This window comes from Taudactylus pleione, unplaced genomic scaffold (assembly GCF_031769625.1).
Source record: "Taudactylus pleione unplaced genomic scaffold, aTauple2 ptg000019l, whole genome shotgun sequence".
Taxonomy (NCBI): domain Eukaryota; kingdom Metazoa; phylum Chordata; class Amphibia; order Anura; family Myobatrachidae; genus Taudactylus; species Taudactylus pleione.
This window is the reverse complement of record NW_028284421.1, coordinates 35,477,504-35,499,165: the sequence shown is the minus strand read 5'-3', so window position 1 is coordinate 35,499,165 and position 21,662 is coordinate 35,477,504. Positions and strand designations below refer to the sequence as shown.

The 21,662-nt window shown below is 47.4% G+C and overlaps 1 protein-coding gene across 1 annotated transcript in view; it reads left to right on the top strand.

The window, feature by feature from the left end:
* Window positions 1-592: 592 nt before the first annotated feature.
* Window positions 593-21,662, top strand: part of TMEM266 (transmembrane protein 266) — an 83,092-nt gene continuing 62,022 nt past the window's right edge. Inside the window, exons 1-3 of the mRNA XM_088444195.1 lie at window positions 593-659; window positions 1,833-1,927; window positions 14,629-14,783. Coding sequence (XP_088300321.1) covers window positions 1,902-1,927; window positions 14,629-14,783 — 181 coding nt within the window. The 5' untranslated portion in view covers window positions 593-659; window positions 1,833-1,901. The remainder of the gene's footprint in view (window positions 660-1,832; window positions 1,928-14,628; window positions 14,784-21,662) is intronic.

Below are 21,662 nucleotides of genomic sequence, written 5' to 3'. Positions count from 1 at the left end.
GCGCTGCATAGTGACAAACATTTTCAGAGAAAACATTGGCCATATTGCCATATTTCTATACAGGGAATTGCGACTGGCTCAGCTGCAGTCAGAGGAATAACGTTTATACAATTTCCCTTTGCGATTGTCTTATTAACAACACGTAGTATGTGCATCACGATTTATCCCATCTTGTAAAGGCCCCCATACATCTGCAATTGATTACAGCAATCGTGCAATTTGCAATCGATTGTGTATAAAAATCGTTCCCATTTTCAATCGATTGCAGATTGCAGAATTGCCACTATCGATTGAATAAGAGAAAGATTTTTATACACAATCGATTGCAAATTGCACGATTGCTGCAATCAATTGCTGATGTATGGGGGCCTTTACACGTGGCAACCGACTATCCACTACCCTAATAATCTCAACTAAATATAGTTAGCCCACATCCAAGATGGCGGCAACGGCACATAACTCAAGATCCACATTACAATGACCTGAGCTGAACTAAGCGGCACGTTGCCATGTCACCATGGTATACGCAGATTACGTGGAACCATGCGCATCTTCTCATTGGTCGGAAAACAATCACATGGTAAAGACTAAGCAGAGCTCTGTGTGGCGGAGTCGTGGTTTCCAAGGAGACATTTGGAGAGGAAGTGGAGGAGGAGCGGGTCAGTTTTATTGTGGGGTGAATGACAAGCGGAAAGCAATGTTACGTGGTGCTTTAGTAGGACAAGGCTGCTGGGGCAGTGATCTGCGGTGGGATACGCTGTACTGCTGAGGGGCATGTGATGTATAGAGGGAGGGAGAGAGAGAGAGCGTGGCCTGGGAGATTAAGGGTATTTGAATAATAATCATATATAAGCAAACAAGGAGTATGTAAAATGTGAAGCACAGGGTGTTGTTAACAGGATATATAGAGATAAACAAGCCCATTCCATCAGGTACTACTGCATGGCTTTGTATTTACCCTTATTGAATTAACATAGGCTCCATTGGCGAAACTAACCATTTCATCAACTAATCAGATGTAAAACATTGCTAATGGTTTGCGCATGCACCAAAAACAAGTATGTGCAATAGCAACCTGCGGCCATTCTCAAACATAAACCGGTGAATTTAGCTGTATTTTAACATTCGATGGCGATCACCTCCACACCATACATTGGTGGCTGCCATCGAATAATGAAGACACTACCATCACAAGAAAAGAAATGATAGTGGTAAAACATCGACCATCAATGTATCCCTACTGAATAACACACTTTGTGTAATACACTTGTAGACTTGGACTTGTGGGGTCAATGCGATTATTGTATGGCTCTGTTATATAGGATATGGAACCAGAACAATAGCTCTTGCACAGAATGACAGATCCTGACTTGCATATAAATCTATTTTTTTTTTTTACTAGAGACTGACTAGTAAGAAAAACAACATGTTAATGATGAAAGGCTAACAGTGGGGATACATGAGAATAGTGTGTGACAGAAATGTACTGTGTTTTTATACATATGAAGTGCCATATATGAACTGCTGATAGGTAGGGATAGATGCGAATACTTTTCAGTGTTGGCTCATTCTGTGAAATTTTTGTGTCTGTTCCAAAAAAAAACCACTTAGAATAAAAAAAAAAAAAAGTTATGGCTTTGTATTTAGTATTAAATAATAGTCCCTTTATAGTGATATATTGTTATGATAGTTTCATGTTAACATGTTTATAACATATTTGATTTTGTTTTTTAACTTCAATGTGCAACAATATAATGGAATGACTGTTGCAAGGTCATTGTTAGAATAACTAGAATAGTATAGTAACATACTTTTCTATTTTTATCTTGCAGATGGAATCTAATTATGTTTTCTCTAATGCCAGGATCAAATAGCATCTGAAATATGTATCTGGTGTCTTTATGGATATTGCCATGGCTGGTCCACAGTATGTATTATAGTATTTCTTCTAAATCTGGTTTCATTTTGTTTTTTTGAAGTGAACATAAGTGGTTTTTGGTTGCCTTGGACACAATGCAGGAAACAGTTGTTCTTCCACAGGGGGATGCAATCATAATCATGACCACAGGGATTCTGGGGCTCCGAATGCCGGCATCGGAATCCCTACACCTGTCAGAATCCCTGCACCGGAATCCCGAGTGCCAGAATCCAGAAGGCAAGTAGCAGGGTTATGGCACTAGGGTGGAGGTTAGGTACAGGCACCAGGAAGGGAGGGTTAGGATACCCAGGGCGGCTCCAGGATGAGCCACGCCCTGTGCAGACAGGAACTCCGATGCCCCTTAACCCTGTGCGCTCCATAAAAGGGGTTGTGGCTTAATTACCATATGCTACGTCCCCTAAATAACGCCTCCTATTTAACGTCAAGCTGCCCTCTTCCTGCACTGAATGGATGCCTCTCGCATGCGCGCGGCGTCCATTCCTCTTCTTCGGGGCAGGCACAGCTGCGGCGGTGGAGGTGCCCAACGTCCTGACCACCGGCGAGACACTTCGGCCCGTGGGTGGAACAGCGGGGCAGTGCCCGAAAAACTGTACTGTCCCGCTGAAATCGGGATGGCTTGGAGGGGTGCTCGCGCCCCCTATGGGGTGGCTCCCCTGTTCGACCGCACTGGTCGAATGTGCCTCGAGCCGGTCCTCAGGATACCGACCGACAGGTGTCGATAGCCTAATTCTATCTGGATGCCAGCGTCAGGATTCTGACCGCCGGGATCCCATACCCAACCCCTTACACAGATATAATAAATAGCTGAAGCGTCTTTACCTTAGGTTTATTCAATTAGCCACTAGGGGGCGAGTTGCCATTGCAATGGTGTGGGAACGCCAACAACGGCACCTCGTCTCGCCCCCCCATGTGGCCCGATTTTGCCCCCTGACTTGCAGATTTTAGTATGCAGCCCCTTGGGTAACAAAAATCAGTGAGTCCGGGGTTACTGTAAGTACGGTATATAGCTGCACTTGCTCCATGGCGTGGGGAACATATGGGGAGGTCTGAGTGGCCTGTAGGAGGATGCTGGGTGGTCTGTGTGACTTTCCAGGAGGTCTGGGTGGCATGTCCAGCAGTATGTGGGGAGGTCTGAGTGGCATTCCAGGAGGTCTATTCTATGTGGGGAGGTCTGGAAGGCATTTTGGAAGTTCTGAGTGGCATGTGGAGAGGTGTTGGGACATTTATAGATGTCTGAGTGGCTTGGCAGAAGTGATACTGCATGTGGGGAGTTCTGAGTGGCATTTGGCGGGGGGTGATTTTAAGTACAAGTGGGGGTATTTTATGGTAACTGGGGTGTATATTTACTAAAGTGCTAATTTTTTATAAGTGGACATGTTGCCCATAGCAACCATTCATATTCTACTTAACATTTATCTAGCACCTTCTAGGAGATAATGGCTAGAATCTGATTGGTTGCTATGGGCAGCAACTCCATTTCTAAAAACCCACACTTTAGTAAATACAACCCTGGGTTTTTAAGTGCATGTTGGTCATTTTATTGCAACGTCCAAGTTTCAGTGGCTAACTATGAAAATTTGGAACAAGGGCCATGTGGGTGCTTTTTGAATGATATGGTGTTTCTAATGTCGGGTCATTTTGGGCCATTTTTTTGTATGTCAGTTTGCCCTTCACTGCCTTATGATTAGGGGGTTTACCCTGAAATAAGGCACATGACCGGTTCCACAAGGAGCTCAAGTATATTTCAGCCTCTCAGTAGGGCTGCCAAGCCATGGTCACCCATTAGATGTGTCCATTTCCAGTTCTCTACTATGATTATTTTTTAGCTGTACCTGTAGCCATCTTCCGGCTCCCGCAGTGGGTGATGGGAGACACGTCGTCATGACGACGTCTCTCCCATGCAAAGCGGCCGGAGGAGCGGACAGCGGCGGGACCAGGAGCGGACAGCGGCGGGACCAGAAGCGGGAGTTTCAGGTAAGTGTTTATTTATTTTTTTTATTGTTATCACGTCTCTCTCTACTAGGGGGGGGGCACTACCAGGGGGCGATGACTGCAGGGGGCACTACCAGGGGGCGATGACTACAGGGGGCACTACCAGGGGGCGATGACTACAGGGGGCATTATCAGGGGGCGATTACTACAGGGGGCACTAAAAGGGGGGATTACTACAGGGGGCACTACCAGGGGGGGATTACTACAGGGGGCACTACCAGGGGGGGATTACTACAGGGGGCACTACCAGGGGGGGGATTACTACAGGGGGCACTAAAAGGGGGGATTACTACAGGGGGCACTACCAGGGGGGATTACTACAGGGGGGGATTACTACAGGGGGCACTAAAAGGGGGGATTACTACAGGGGGCACTAAAAGGCGGGATTACTACTGGGGGTACTACCAGGGGGGGATTACCACTGGGGGCACTACCAGGGGGGGATTACTACTGGGGGCACAACCAGGGGGAATTACTACTGGGGGCACTACCAGCTGTTGCCATTTCCCACACTAGGCTTATACTCGAGTCAGTAAGTTTTCCCAGTTTTTTTCTGTAAAAGTAGGTACCTCGGCTTATATTCGGGTCGACTTATACTCGAGTATATACGGTAAGTGAAATATGTATAAAAAAATCACTTGCTACCACTTGGGGGAGCTGACCCTCCTGAATTTATAGTACACAAGTATTAGAAAGAAAAAATAATGGAGCGCTGACTATGACTGGTCAAAGATATAAATTAAGAAGATTGATATTAAAACATTTAATTCAAATAAAATATTTAAAAATAACTGTAATTTGAATGTAGGCTTCTACAAGATTGTGCCACATTTTATGGAACCCCACAATTTGCAAAGTTCTTTCTGTTGTATCTTCTTGCATTAACCTGTCTGTATTGATAGACAATTTCTCCAGCATGCCCTTACTGTACTAATCTTACATGCCTACTCTCCTGGGAATCGTGGGAGGCTCCCGATTTTTCAGGTAACTCCACCCTCCCCTCTCCCCATCCCCCGCACACCCGGAAGAGTAGACATATCTCCCGCATCTCGCCCACTTCCAAGTGAAGTGGGCAGGATGGGAAGATTTTACCTGGAATTTTCGGATCCGTACGGAAACCCCACCACCTAAGCACCGTCCCTTGTTTTTTTGATTAGCCGGAGGCTTGCAAAAAAACACCCGACAGTGGTGGCAATCGAGTGGTGCAAACCATTGATGGTTCACCATAGATGATTATTGTGCCATCGATGGTTATCACCGATGGTGCCAAAGATGGTGGCCATCGATGGAAACCCACCAATGGCCATCCCTATAACACAGAGAGAGAGACACTACAAGACATGTCTGAACTTGCCAGTTGCATGGTTGGTGCAAGAAGGGTACTGCAGTACTTCATTTTTTTTATTTTTTTTTTCCACTCCTGTTCCCAAAGGCATCCCAAAATGAAACTTATGCCAAAGAGAGATTGTATTTTAGTGTATAACATACTTTATGTACAAAAAAATAAACATACAGTTTTTTAGATATTTGAGGTCAAAGTTCACATCATGTGTCCTTGAAATGTAAAAGTCAATATTTAAATATTAAACTATTTGTTATGAATACTATGGCCCCTTAGCTTGAAAACTAGACCAACATGAAAGTTCTCCCACAATTAGAAGCAAAGTTATGATTCGTTTTAGTTGACCTTGCAAGCAAAAATTTGACATATTGTCATGTTTGCAACCCTGTAGCATGAAAACCATGTATTACTGAGGGCTAAATTTTTACATATAAAAGTTTTACATATAAAAGTTTCTTTATGTCGTCTATTATCCTACCAAATTTCATGAAAATCGGAGACGGTCGGGTTGGACGCTGTGATGATTTGGCATGGAATGACACAAAAGTTATAGTGCCAACACGCGTACAATGCTTTGACTAACAATATTACCATGTTGCCATGCTGTTATCGATGTTATGCTGCCGACAATGTAATTGCCACCATTATAACTGTCAGCAAATCATACCAATACCATCGTACCAGCAGATACAGCTAATAAACCAGTTCTATACCAAAACCAAGTGGCAACACAAAAACTGTCTGTGATGTGAGCCAGTCACATAATAACTGGAATAGGCAATAATGGAGCCATTGCTCTGCTGCTGAATAATCAACAGGGGACAGCACATTGCTTATTAATCATCTGATACTGTATACAATTGCTTCAAACATAGAAGATAATAAATATTATGTTTAGATCCTACACTGTGGACAGAGATAACATTAGTATGTTAGTCCAGCTGTATTAGATGTTAATTCAGAGCATCTAATCTTATTTATTTATTACCAGTTATTTATATAACGTGCACATATTCCTCAGCTCTTTAGAGGGAATATTTGGCCCTTCAGATCAGTTACTTCCCCAATGGAGCTTACAATCTTGTGGGAGGAAGATGTAGTACCTGGAGGAAACCCATGCAAGCATGGGTAAATATACAAACTCCACACAGTTAGGTCTGTGGCGGGAAGCAAACTCACAACCTCAGTACTGTGAACCAGTAATGCTAACCATTACACCATCCATGCTGAATTATATGATAAATAACTTTTTGATCTGCACTCATTTGTGCATTCCAATGTCATACGTTACATCACCATCTACTTTACACATTAATCTTTCTCTGACATGGGGTGTTAAATCAGGACTTGCGCCATCTAACATTTAGATTAAAATAGGCTAACCTTACACTGTGTGATGTCATATCAGCAGATACAGCTGATCTCTGACATTTATATACCAAGCATTGACTTTTATAGCAACACTGAGTGACATCACAAAGGCTGTTTATGAAGTTACATCATGAATCAACTGCCTGCACTTTACCACTTATGTGTTATCAATGATTTATCTATTATCTATTACCATTATTTTTATATAACTGTCAGGTTAAAAAAGGCTTGCTTTACACTGAGAGATTTCATATCAGCAGATACAGCTGATAACTGACCGTTGTATGCCAACTAATGACTTTTATCGCAAAGCTGAATGACATTGCAAAGGCTGTCTATGATGTTTGCCAGTCATATGATCTGCCTATTGAGGTAATACATTTCAGACTGCTTGTATTTTACCACTGATATCTATATTTTCTCTGTTATATATCTTTCTTCTTCAGGGTCCATAGGGATCCACAGGGATACCATGGGGATAATGTGGTTGGAGTGATCCAGACACCAAACAGTTAAGCTTTCAGCTCCCAGGATGCCCCAGGTCCTCCTCCACATATACCCCGCCACTGGCCGCAGGCATTCAGTTTTGAGTTTGGTGCGGCAGAATTCAGACTCGCCTTTTTAACAGGGGGGCTGCTCAGGCAGTCCCAAGCTTTAATTTTATGTTTTATTTTATTTCTATGTTATTGAGTTGGCAGTACTGAGCATAATAAAACGCCTGCACAGCGTCTACCTCCGCTGGGCTGCACCACCAGTAATGTCTCTGGTGAGCTTGCTAGCGGCGACGCCAGGGCCTAGACTGCAACGGGACGCACAGAGATGTCCGGTAAGGCGATTCCTTGCTTACGGGGAATCGTGTGCGGAAGTCCTTGTCTTCGGCACTGGAGATGCATCAGAAGCTGCTGCAGTGAGGGCCCGGGGCCGTCTGCTCCCTCACTAGACCACCAGGGCCTTATCGCTTGACGCCGGGGGTCGACAGCTCCGACCCAGATCCATCAAAGGTTTTCCTGTGTCTGGGTCGATCCTCCTACCCTCCTTGTGCATATGAGATGCTCACAGCCCACTATCGGTGTTCTGCTGAAGCGGTTTGGTCTCAGTAGGTTTTGGGTCAGTCTCCCTGTATACCTCTCCTCTGGGTCAGGTATATAATGCCCTATATCCTACCAATTTTGAGTAGTTGATTCAAAGCCCATTGCAACTATATGCATTGTATTGTTGATACTGCCTTTTATTTCTGACTGTCCATTATAACTGTCACTATTTATTTCTCCCCGTCCCTCTGTTACAGGTGGGTGGGGGGGGGTTTCCATTTACTAGTTATTTGTGAAGGCTGTCACATTACATTGTTACCTTTTGACATATCAACTATAAAAGGTAAAGGGGAACAGGAGGTTGATGCCCCTGTGCTGGTTTCATGTAAATCCTGTTGGCAGTTTCAGCATGCTATGTTTGCCCCTCCTATACATCCTTCGTGGATGGATGTTTATGCCCACTCAAGTCTGAGTCGGCTGTTGCGAGCAGACCGGTGGTCACTAAGGCTCATAAGCGGACATTATCTTTTTATCAGTCTGCTCCGCATGTAGATTCAGATGTATCATCAGAGGAATCAGATGATGCGCCGGGTTTTTCTCCAGGGTCTATCTCTGGAGAGGACAACCATCCTTTTACAGGGGATGTCCCTTCTTTGGTGAGGGCGGTCAAATCAATCCTAAATACACAGGATGATGAGCCGGCTCTAGACTCCAGAAGGTGGTAAAAGCAGCTCGCTGAACTTATGGAAGAGGCATGGAGTTATCGATTCCTGCCTGTCTATACCTTCTAACAATCGATTCCTGCCTATGCCTTCTAAAATTGTTGCTATTCAGCGTTATGAGTCGCACAATAAATAAATTCTTTCAGACTGAGTGTGGTTCCAAAGCACAAAAAGATATTATTCAGTATAAAATCAGATGGTTACACGCTGTGATCTAAATACAATTAGCGCAAGTAAATAATACAGACCCAAGGTACAGTTGCTACATACGCACGCGCTCTGGACCCAGATACCGGCATCAGCATAGAAACCTCCGTCAACAGCACAGCAAGAAGAATCAAGACTGGGTTCAGAGCGCACACATATATACTCTTACAGGGATAGGCAATACAATAGAACAGATTGGCATGATTCCATTGGTTCTCCTTCATGGTGCTTCTGTTACAGGATAGTTCATAGGTCAATTCGAATCACCGATGATACTGGAAATTTGTTGAGACACAGTGGATCAGTACAGCACCAAACACGGTCTGCTTACCATATACCAAACCTTAGATATTAAATAACCTTTTATTTCACAACATTAATCATTACTGAATAAACCTTGAATATTACACTTTAATACTAGGGAACCTTTTATGTAAGTGTGCAGAGTGTAAGTATTGGGGAATTGGGAAAAGACGCTAGTTAGCGCTGTGCGACTACGTGTTTATGAAGTACACCATGGTACGTGTTTTGCAGGGTTAACCTTTTCATATGTTTTAGTGGCCTGTATTGGTTTAATGAGGACTATTAACTTCTTTCTATTGCGTGGGAATCTCACGACGCTAAATAATAGCATTGCCGCATGTACTTATAATGAGTGAGATTCACTAAAATGGCGTTGGGCGGCCAATCGCAAAATGGCGTCACGCAGATTTCATTTTAAACCGTTCCTGTCTCAGCCAATTATCCGGCTTCGACAGAGTAACCTGGATAAACTGTTCCATGTTATGAAAAGAATAGCATCTTTGTATCCTTTTCCAGCTACTGAATGTACTAAGTGGGAAATCCCTCCTACTATGGATGTTCATGTGGCACATTTAGTCAGGAGTGCTACGTTGCCTATTCCGTCAGCATCTTCCCCAAAAGGTTCTACAGATAGAAAAATGTAAACCTGTCTTAAAGCAGTATTTTCATTGTCTGGAGCTGTTACTCGACCAGCTATGGCCGGGGCTTGGGTATCCAAGGCTGTTGAGGAATGGACAGGGGCATTGGAGGATACTCTACCAAATGCTATCTGAGAACAGCTGAACTATATCTCCCACATACGGGGATCACCCTCCTATTTGGGAGAAGCAGCAATAGATGCTGGGCTCCTAGCTTCTAAAGCATCGTCCGCCTCGGTTGTGGCTCGTAGAGCCCTTTGGTTAAGGTCCTGGAAAGCAGATATGGGGTCAAAGAAGGCTCTGGAATCTTTACCTTTTTATGGAAACCTACTATTTGGACCAGAATTATTTAAGATAGTGGCTACTCTGGCAGCTTTAAAATCTGCAGGTCTGCCATCAGCAGCTACATTAAAGTCTAGGCAGTCTTCTTTTCAGTCCTTTAGTCCTCAGGGACGAGCAAAAAGACAATTTTTTTCCTCCAGGCTGTCTAGTTCTCGCAAGATCATCAAGCAGCAAACTAAGAGGTCCTGGCCGGCCAGACGTCCAGCTTCTAAGTCTGACGACAAACCCTCTGCCTAATGGGAAGGGGGCCTCCCCCTGGGGGATCCCAGAGTGGGAGGCTGACTTCTTCAATTTGCGGACTACTGGCATCAAACAACAACAGATGCCTGGGGCCGAGATGTGGTCTCTCGGGTATGCTTTCTTTTTCTGGAGGCATCCTCCCCAGAAGTGTTTTTTGTACAAATCCCCCATCGGAGCCTATCAAGGTCTTGGCCCTAAAGGAGGCCATTTACTCCCAGCTGAAGGCAGGGGTGATAATCCAGGTTCTTGTGGTTCAACAAGAAAAATATTATTATTTCAATCTATTTTTGGTTCAGAAACCAAATGGTTCTATTCGCCCTATTCTAAATCTGTAAACCCTTAACAAGTTTATCCGTGTACCCAAGTTCTGTATGGAGACTCTCCGATCAATTATTTTGGAAATGGAACCTGGGGATTTTTATGGTTTCCTTGGATATTCAGGATGCGTACCTGTATGTGCCTATTATGACATACCACCAACAATTTCTACAGTTTGCTGTCGTGCAACAACATTAGCAATTTCAGGCACTGCCCTTTGGTCTATCTACGGCCCCTCGGGTCTTCCCCAAAATAATGGCGGTGAGGAGAGCCTACCTCAGGCGTCAAGGAATCAGAATACTGCCATACCTGGACAACCTTCTGATATTGGCAATCTCCGGCTGTTCTACAACACCATCTCCAGCTGACCATTGCCTGCCTACAGACGTAGGGCTGGATAATGAATTGGAAGAAATATTCTTTGTCTCCAACACAGCGGATGGTACTTCTGGATTCTCAGACACAAGGGTGTTTCTGCCAGAGGACAACATTGTGGCCCTATCATTGCGAGTACGCAAATTGCTATGCAATCGAAGGGTATCCATTCTATCAGCGAGGCAGGTCTTGGGATCAATGGTATCTACCTTCGACATGGTGTTATATGCCCGGTTCCAATCCAGGCCTCTGCAGCAATTGATTCTCTCCCGTTGGAACAGACAGTATCATCTAATGCAGTCCCAGAGGATCCTTCTCACTCCAGAGGTTCGGCTCTCTCTCTTGTGGAGGCTACAAAAGGATCATCTGGACAAGTCGCCCTTTCAGGATTCAAAATTGGGTGCTCCTCCCCAAAGACGGCAGTCTTCGCGGATGGGGGCGGTGACAGTTCATCACACTTTTTCAGGGAAGTTGGGCAAAACAAGGAAAATCATCTGCCCATACACATTCTGGAGCTTCGAGCAGTGTATAAAGCGCAGGACCTGGGCAGGCCGGTCCAGATCCAGTCCGACAACGCAATCTCAGTAGTCTATCTCAGTCATCAAGGAGGCATGCGAAGTCACGCAGCCATGAGGGGAGTGAAAAACATTCTGATCTGGGCAGAACATCATCTTCCAGCTATCTCTGCAATATTCATCACGGAAGTCCTCAACTGGGAAGCGGACTTCCTAAGTCATCAGGACATACACATGGGAGAGTGGTGAACTAATAGGCCCTATCATATGTAAACGTCATGGCCTCACGTCACAATCACAAGGTCCCCAGGTACGAGTCCAGAACCAAAGACCCCACAGCCGCATTTGAGGAAGCACTGGCAGTGAGATGGGACTTCAAGCTGGTGTATCTCTTTCCTCCGATTTCCCTCCTTCCAAGGGTCCTCAGGAAATTCAAGCAGGAAGGCGGAATAGTGATACTAGTAGCTCCTGCTTGGCCCATAACACCATTGGTTCACCGACATACGGAATTTATCCATAGACTCTACTTTTCCTCTTCCTCTTGGGACGGATCTGTTAGCGCAGGGTCCCTGCCTGCATCTGGACTTACCCTGTCTCTTTGATGGTATGGCTCTTGAGTCTTCCATCTTAAGAGCCAAAGGTTTCTTCTGCTCTGTGATTCAAACGATGCTTAGGGCGCGAAAACCTTCCTCTGCCCGCATCTATTACAGAGTTTGGCATTCTTTTGGCCAATGGTGTTCCCACAGAAAGTATGACCCCAAGATTTTTAGGGTTTCCCGGGTACTTTCTTTTCTCCAGGCTGGGACAACAGAGAGCTGCTTGATGTTTGCCAGACACATGATCAGCATACTCGGGTGAAAAATGACAAGTTGCTTGCTGACGTTCATCTAACATTATTTGCAAATAACATTTAGGTTAAAAATAAGCTGACCTTACACTGTGGGATGTTATATGAGCAGATACAGCTGATAACTGACGACTGTATATCATAAACCAGTGACCTTACTATCAAAGCTTAATGACATCGCAAAGGCTGTTGACGATGTTAACCAGTCACATGATCAGCCTACTGTGATGATAAATTTCAACATGCTTACACTTTACCACTGATATCTATCTTTTTGTATATTTATAATCTTCATATCATTTAGCAGTCATAATACCCAAATGCGCAGCAGAGCGGCAGGCTCCACGGGATAGGTGCCGATGAAGGCAGTGGGGAGGAGATGATGTTGTGAGGGGAGGGATGAGGGTCCTGTTTATGCGAGCTCACAGAAGTGGGTCTTGAGAGCCTGTTTGAAGTTTTGTGGTGAGGAGGCGAATTCCAGCGGTAGGGAGCATTATGAGCAAAGGAGCTCATTCAGACCCGCTCGCTAAGATGCAAACTCTCGCTGCTGCTGATGGTATGCAGTGTGTATGCATTGTGCACATGTGTATGCATCGCACCTTAGCGAAAGTTCACAATGCGTTTGCTCGCTGCCCGTACACAGGCCAGCAGAGTGAGTGACAGGGGAAGCCGTTTGTAGGTGGTAACGGGGCTGGCCATTAAAAACAGGGAAGTGGAGGTTCAAATGCAGGCATTTTAGAGGTGTGCATAATTAAAAGACAGCATCATAGTACATGTCACCTGGCTAGTTTTTACACTGAAGTGCTCGCAGTGCTTGCGGCAGGGTATGGTCAACCTCAAGTGCTGCGATCGCATCCGATGTTACCCGATGTACCGATGGTTGCATACACTTCCTGGACATGACGTGCACAGTGGGCGTCTTAAGACAGGCTTGTGGGTGTCTGCATACACTATGTGATCGCTCTCTAAGAAATACTGGGCGTGCTAATGCATTGCTGTGCCTACGCAGTTTGCTTACACATCATGTGAGCGGCTCTGAATCGGCTTCAAAGTCTTGGAGTTTGGAATGGGAGGAAGCAGTGATGTATTGGGCCAAAAGGAGCACAGAACAGTTCTCACTGTGGCGGCACATGGCTGTGCTCTGTGTTCCCCTCAGTGAATTATCACACAGTCCCCCAAGCCGGGCCGATTTATAACTGCTGCTTCAGTGTAGGTGCTGCATAACTACCATGGGTGCAGAGGGTGTCACCGAAGCCCCCTCCCCTGCACCCAGCTGTAGCTTTTAGCTGAAAGCTACTGGAGATGTTGCACAGAGCCAGTCTTCAAAGGGGCCACCCGGACCCAGTGATGGATCTCTGCCGCAATCGCTCTCCCCCATATTAAGTGTAGTAGACTGCCGGGTCTATTAATTGATCCATGGCCGAATGATGCAGGAATGCAGGGGGGACCAGCCATTCAGAGTCCACTGCCCATATATTGCCTAGATACAGCATGCAGTCACTCTGTCAGTGTACGGGGTGCAGTTCAACACATGCTGCACACCCCTACCTCTGCTATGACTGCACATTACCTGCTCTCATTAGGACATATACACCGGCTGTCCAGGGCCATTGGTACAATGGGTGTTCCACAACTACCTCTTCAGTTTATCACACACCCTGCATATGCTGTGACTGCAGAGATGTAAATGGGAGAGAATTGGGTGAGGGCTTTGTCAGTGTGAGAAGTTTGAATTGGCTTCTGAAGGGGAAAGGGAGGCAGACGTAGTGCGTTTTGGAGAGAAAAATGACCTGTGCAGCAGCATTAAGGACAGATTGGAGTGAGAGAGGTGGACACAGTTATTCATGATGTACAATGTCTGGAACACTTTTTTACATTATGCATTAAAAATCTAGGAAAAGTCCAGAAGCAAACTCACAGCCTAGGTGCGTATCCACTACACGAGAGTGGAACGACTGAATGATTACAACATTGTAATCATGCAATCATTCATCATCCTGTGCAGTGGATAATGTGCCCACACTGAACAATATGCAGTTCAGTGCAGACACCGTCCCTCATCCCCGAACATGCACAACCTTGATATCGACAGCTTGGCCTGCATGTTCAGGTGATGAGCAAGAGCGCGCATCTCTGATCGTTTTCGACATTTTACTGCACAATTAATGAATGGTTAATGAGCGATTGAACGATTATGATTTCGTAATCATTCAATTGCTCCTTTTTCTCGTCTAGTGGATACGCCCGTTTAGTCTAAGTCCAGGCAAATAAAGGTTTATATACTGTCCTCTAGAGTTCAGAAGAGAATTAATCCAAACATGTTACTGGTACAGAAGCTTAATACATACATATTGTTGTACTAAAGAAGAAAAAGCTGTTCCTAACAATATTCTGAAAAAATAAATTATTCAAAATTGACCTTTTTTTTTTGTTCATTTTTCTCTAGGTCGAGCTGGCTGAAGCCATGCTGTGGTAGAAGGGCCACTGTGTGGCATGTATTTCTGCTTAGTGCTGGTGTGAATAGCTTCCTCGTGGCCTGTGTGGTGCTAGTGGTAATTCTAATGACCGTGGAACTGCTGATAGACACAAAACTGCTCCAGTGTAAGTTACAGTTCAAACTGCAAGACAAATTCAACCTCTGTAATAATGTATATAGATACATACATATATATATATATATATATATATATATATATAACTATATATTAGGGATGTGCAGGCTCGGATAGGTTCGAGTTTGCACGTGGAGTTCGGATTTTTCCCTCCAAAAAAACGGAACTCAGAACGAGGCAAAACGTCATCTTACATGGACGAACATCATCATTCCTGGACAAAAGACCAGGAATGATGATGTTCGTCCATGTAAGATGACGTTTTGCCTCGTTCTGAGTTCCGTTTTTTTGGAGGGAAAAATCCGAACTCCACGTGCAAACTCGAACCTATCCGAGCCTGCACATCCCTACTATATATACAGTTTTCGGTAATGCATGCTTGTAACTGTGATTTAACAAACTATGGATGTGTGCTATTATACAACAACTGGATATATACTCTTAATTGCAAAGCAGTTGGTTAATTGCTCTTTATAGCAGAGATGCTGGAAGTAGGGATCTGTAATGCAGTGACTGAGTGAACTGTATCCTTTATAGTTTAAGATGGCTGGATATGCACTTTTTTCTTTTCAAACTCCATCGTTTAAGTTAACACCATGGTGAGTTTAGTAGAGACAGAAAATGTAACCCCTCCTACCCTACAGTGTATTTTTCCTGTCTCCCAACTCAACTGAGTCAGGCAAATATATGTGCAGTGATATATGTGTAGTGCTTAAGTAAGAACTTAATGGTTCCCAGTGATTCCAGATGGTTATAAATAGATTATAATCCGTGGAAACCGCTTTTTCAGCACTTTAATGGGACAACAGTTAAACAGACTTTCCATTTCTTCAGGAATAGGGAAGATAAACCAGGCTCAAAGCCTTTTCGATTACTTTTGTTTAAACCAACTTAACTAACTATGTGTGGCATTATTTTGAAGTATGTGACCACTCAGGATCAATGGGTTCACGACATCATCAGTCATTGGTACAAGTTATCATTCTACTCTATACACGGAGGGAATATTCTGAGTTCCGTCATCTCCAGTAGAGCTGAAGGCATTTCAGGACGATCAAAATACTCCAAGTAGAAAAAGTGTGTGATGGATTTCAATCATCTTTTGATATGAGACTGCTCAGTAAATGTAATTTATGCAAGACATTTCAGCATGGGATCAGTACAGTCCATTGTACATGCAGGAAGGAAGTTTCATTTCTTCTAAACATCTTCAAGATTTAGTGTAGTTCTTATGGATGCTCTCAAGAGTCACGGTATAGCCTTATCTTGACAACATTTTTGTAACCAGAAAGTTAGAGCACTTTGCCAGTCTCAGAACAGTCCAAGTCATGACTTGCCTACAGGAACATGTTGAAAAATCAATACAGCAAAATGCTATTTCTACTTCAGGGTCCATAGGGTATCCACAGGATACCTTGGGGTATAGGTGTGACGTCAGTCGCAGGGCACCAAAGAGTTAAGCTTTCAGCCTCCCAGGATGCACTAGGTCCCCCTCCTATACCCCGCCCCCGGGCCAAGGCACCTCAGTTTAGTTTGGTGCCCGGCCGGAGTCGGGTGCACCTGTTGGAGTGGGGGCTAGAAGAGCCCCTGAAGCTTTTTCTTCATGCAGCTGTGGCTGCACATCTGGATGAACAGCATGGACAGTCAGTCCTGACGTCCATGCTGTCTTCCCTACACCCCGCCGGTACCAGAACGCCGGTACTGATCCGGGGATGCTGGTGGGCATCTGGGGTCACAGCTAGCGGTGACCCCAGATGCTCCGGACCATGGCCGGATTCAAGGGGGACAGAGGTAAGCAGCGGGGTCCCGCGGTGGGTCCCCGCTGATCACATGGTCCTAAGTCCCCAGGCAGGGGGCTCCCTGGGGACTGGCTGCAGCGTGGAGCCAGGCGACCAACCTGCGCTTCCACTACCCCCTGGGACAGCGGACCGCAGCAGAGCGGTAGCGCTGCGGCGTCCCAGGGGTTAAATGCATGCCAGGGGAGCGCGCCTTCCCTGTCTCACAGCCGGCGCCTCCCCCGCTGCACACAGCCCTCTCTGCACTGTGCTGACTGGTCCTGTGTCAGCGCTCCTCCCCCAGGCCAGCTTCTCTCTGCTCCTCGGCGGCCATCTTCTCTGCAACGCATGGTGAACGCTGCTGGAAGTCTGGAAGGAAGCATCGTGGTCTGGGTCCCCCCGCATACCTCTCCTCCGCTGTGGCTCAGGTCTGTGTATGCAGCGCTGTGTCCTACCAGGCCCTGTGTCTGTGTAGTTGAGTGATCAGCGCTGTTAGTGCAGGAATTGTTATTTCTCTGCATTGTATGTGACTGTGCTAGCGCTGCCTGTAACTTTTCTTCTCTAAACTGTCAGCTTTATTACTGTCCCTGTTCTTTCTGCTAAAGCCCTTGCGGTGCGGTGCTGCAGGGTGGTCTCTCGCCTATTTAATACTTAATTGGTGAGAGAGGTCACATACGTGGTGCCATAATGTCTGAAAGTGATTTTCCCCTCCGGCTACAGTGTACCACGTGCAAAGTACCGTTAGCGGAGGGGGAGGGTAGCGCGGAGGGCCTTTGCCGGCAGTGTTTGTCCATGGCGCGGCCTATTACGGTTACAGCACCGGTACAGGAGCCGCCCTGGGCTTGTTTCGCTCAGGCGTTAACAGCTTTAGTGGGCCAGTTAGCTCCGCAGCCCGCGTTTACTCCGATGGGTTTGTCCCAGCAGTCTGTGGTGTCGTCACCCATGCAGGGGTTCCCACGACAATTGGTGGTACCCCACAGTCTCCCTATTTCCCCGCTCCCGGGTTCTCAGGAGCCAGCGTGGGTTAACTCCCTGACGAGTTCTGTACAGCACTTGTCGGATGTGTTGCAAGGGGAGTCTGTGATGCGGCCTCATAAAAGGCCGGTGGCGTCTCTGTCCGCTCCTTATGAGGATGACGAAGGGACGTCTGATGATGGGGAGATTCTGGATCCTTACGATCAGGAACCTTTCCATACTAAGGACGCTGATGCTAAGTCCAAAGTATATATTCCTGGACTTATTCGGGCGGTCCGCACAGCCTTGGTGATTGAGGACGAAGTTCCCCCAGTGGCTAAATCTAAGTATGCCTTTTTCAAAGATGTGAAGGGCGATGCCACAGTCTTTCCTCTTTCGGGTCAGTTGGTGGACCATTTAGAGGAGGCGTGGAAACAACCTGGCAAAAGATACCAGCCGCAGAGACGCCTGGCGGTGGCTTATCCGTTCGCGGATAATTATTTTGCTAAGTGGGAATCCCCTCCACAGGTGGATTCTCACGTGACCCGTCTTGTCCGTAGTGCCACATTGCCGATGCCATCCATGTCCTCCCTTAAGGATGCTACGGACCGCAAGGTAGAAATCTGCCTGAAGTCCGCTTATTCCCTTGCAGGGGGGGCAGCACGGCCGGCTATGGCCATTTGCTGGGTTGCCAGAGCGATGGAGCGCTGGGCGGATTCATTAGAGGCTTCTTTTGAATCCGACTGTCCGGCCGAACAGGCGGAGTTGATTGGCAATCTCCGTGATTCGGCCACCTACATCAACGAGGCGGTTCTAGACATTAGTACTCTGGTGTCTAGAATTTCTTCAGCAGCGGTAGCTGCTCGTCGCACCTTGTGGCTGCGATCCTGGAAGGCGGACGCAGATCCAAGAAAGGTCTGGAAGCGTTGCCGTTTACCGGAGAAGTTCTCTTCGGTCCGGATCTGGATAAGATTGTGGCCACGCTGGCGGCAGCCAAATCTGCTTGTCTCCCGTCGGCCGCTGCTCCTTCTGGTTCTGGACCATCGTCCTTTCGGTCATCTAGGGCCCAGGGCAGGCCCAAACCACAGTCGTTTCCTCGACAGGCTGGCCCTAAGAAATCGGTCAAGCCCCGGAAACAGGCATGGAGTACCAGACGTCCGGCCCCCAAGCCAGATGACAAGCCTGCGGCCTGACGGTCCGGGTCTCCCCTTGGGGGATCCCAGGGTGGGAGGCCGCCTGCTGCAGTTCTCCCGGTGTTGGTCGTTCACTACGACAGACACTTGGGTTCTGGAGGTGGTCTCTCACGGGTACGCCCTCTCCTTCCGGCACAGACCCCCAGCTCGATTCTTCACCACGGGTCTACCATCAGACCGGAACAAGGCTACGGAGCTGCGGAAGGTATTGCACACTATGCTCCAGGCTGGAGTTATAGTGCCTGTTCCATTCTCCCAGAGGGGCCAGGGTTTCTATTCAAATCTATTTTTGGTACAGAAACCCAATGGGTCATATCGTCCGATTCTCAACCTCAAAGCACTCAACAAGTCTTTGCGGGTCCCGAAGTTTCGGATGGAGACCCTACGGTCCATCATTCTGGCGCTGGAACCTGGGGACTACATGGTGTCATTGGACATACAGGACGCTATGGCGGTCATGGCGGCTTCTCTGCGGCTGCAAGGAGTCCGCATGTTGCCGTACTTGGACGACCTGTTATTGGTGGCAGGATCTCCAGAGCTCCTGTTACACCACTTGGACCTGACCATTGCACTGCTGCAACGGCACGACTGGCTAATCAACTGGCAGAAGTCCACTCTAATCCCGTCTCGGAGGATTCTGCATCTTGGAGCCTTATTGGACTCGGGACAGCAAAGGATCTTCGTGACGGAGGACAAGATCTCTGCTTTACAGTCAAGGGTGCGCAGTTGTCTGCACAGCCGCCGGGTGTCCTTACACTCGGCGATGAGGTTACTGGGCTCCATGGTGTCGGTGTTCGACATGGTGGAATACGCCCAGTTTCACTCCAGACCTCTGCAGCACCTGATCCTGTCCAAGTGGAACGGGCTGCCTCAGTCTCTGAAGTTCCAGACGATTGTGCTCACCCCGGAGGTTCGCCTGTCCCTTGCGTGGTGGTTAAAGACGACCCACCTCAACAAGGGACGTCCGTTCTGGGTTCCAAATTGGGTCCTGTTGACAACGGACGCCAGTCTTCGGGGCTGGGGAGCAGTTTCGGGTCCACACTTGTTCCAGGGCAGGTGGACACCGACAGAAGCGGAGCTTCCAATAAATATCTTGGAACTCCGTGCGGTCTTCAATGCTCTCCTGCAGGCACAGCGGTTTCTCCAGGGTCACCCGGTGCAGGTCCAGTCGGACAATGCTACCACCGTGGCCTACATAAACAGGCAAGGAGGAACTCGCAGTCGGGCGGCTCTCGTAGAGGTCTCTCGGATCCTGGTTTGGGCGGAGCGCAATCTTCCAGCCATATCAGCGGTCTTCATCCCGGGAGTGCTAAATTGGGAGGCGGACTTTCTAAGTCGCCAGGACGTTCATCCAGGGGAATGGTCCCTGCACCCGGACGTTTTTCAACTACTGGTGGACAGGTGGGGTCTTCCAGAAATCGACCTCATGGCGTCCCGGCACAACAACAAGTTGCCGGTGTACGGGTCTCGCACAAGAGACGAAGGGGCGTCTCTGGTGGATGCTCTGTCCGTCCGGTGGACGTTCAGGTTCGCATACCTGTTCCCTCCGGTCTCCCTTCTTCCACGGGTAATCCGGAAATTCAAACAGGAAGGAGGGACGCTCCTGTTGATAGCTCCCGCGTGGCCCAGACGGCACTGGTTCTCAGACCTTCAGGGTCTGTCCGTGGACAGTCCTCTGCAGTTGCCGCTACGACCGGACCTTCTGTCTCAGGGTCCTTGTCTTCACCCGGACCTGACTCGGCTGTCTTTGGCGGCGTGGCTGTTGAGACGGCCATGCTGAGGTCCTGGGGGTTTTCCAGCTCTGTGGTGCGTACCATGTTACGAGCTCGGAAACCGTCTTCCGCGAGGATATACCATCGCGTGTGGCATACGTTCTTCCAGTGGTGTCGACCGAGAGGTTATGCACCGCGGGAGTTTCGTCTGTCTCGGATTCTCGCCTTCCTGCAAGCGGGACTAGATCATGGGCTTCGCCTTGCTTCTTTGAAGGTACAGGTTTCGGCCCTATCTGTCTGGTTTCACCGTAGGATTGCTACAATCCCGGATGTGCGCACCTTTATGCAAGGTGTTCTCCGTATTCAGCCGCCCTTTGTTCCACCTGTGGCGCCTTGGGATTTGGCTGTGGTCCTGAGGGCTCTCCAAGGACCGCCGTTTGAACCACTGGGCTCAGTGGATATTAAATGGCTAACAGCTAAGACTGTTTTCCTTCTGGCCGTTGCTTCAGCCAGACGTGTTTCTGAGTTAGGGGCTCTTTCTTGTAGACCCCCTTTCTTGGTTTTTCATGGGAACAGGGCAGTGCTCCGCACTCGGCCCGAGTTTCTTCCCAAAGTTGTTTCCCAGTTTCATGTTAACGAGGAAATAGTTGTTCCGGCCTTTAACTCACCGGGTCTTTCCGTGGGTGAGGCCTCTTTGGATGTTGTGCGGGCCTTAAGGACTTATGTTGACCGCACTTCTTTGTTTAGGAAGTCGGACGCTTTGTTGTCCTCTATGGCTTCTGTAAAAAGGGTTGGCCTGCTTCAAAGCAAACTTTGGCAGCCTGGATCCGTATGGCTATTTCTGAAGCTTATCTTCATGAAGGCCTACCGGTCCCTCCTTCTCTGAAGGCTCATTCCACTAGGTCTGTGGGTCCTTCGTGGGCAGCTCGACGTGGTGCCTCGGCAGTTCAGATCTGCAAGGCTGCTACGTGGTCTTCTGTCCATACCTTCGTGAGGTATTACAGGTTTGACACCTTCGCCTCTCAGGATGCTTCCTTCGGGCGGCGGATTCTCCTTTCTGCACAGGAGCGTCCCCACCCTTAAAGGATACTGCTTTGGGACATCCCCAAGGTATCCTGTGGATACCCTATGGACCCTGAAGTAGAAAATATGAGATATGGTAAGAACTTACCCTTGTTATCTCTATTTCTACGAAGTCCATAGGGTTCCACAGGACTCCCGCCCTGTCGCACCT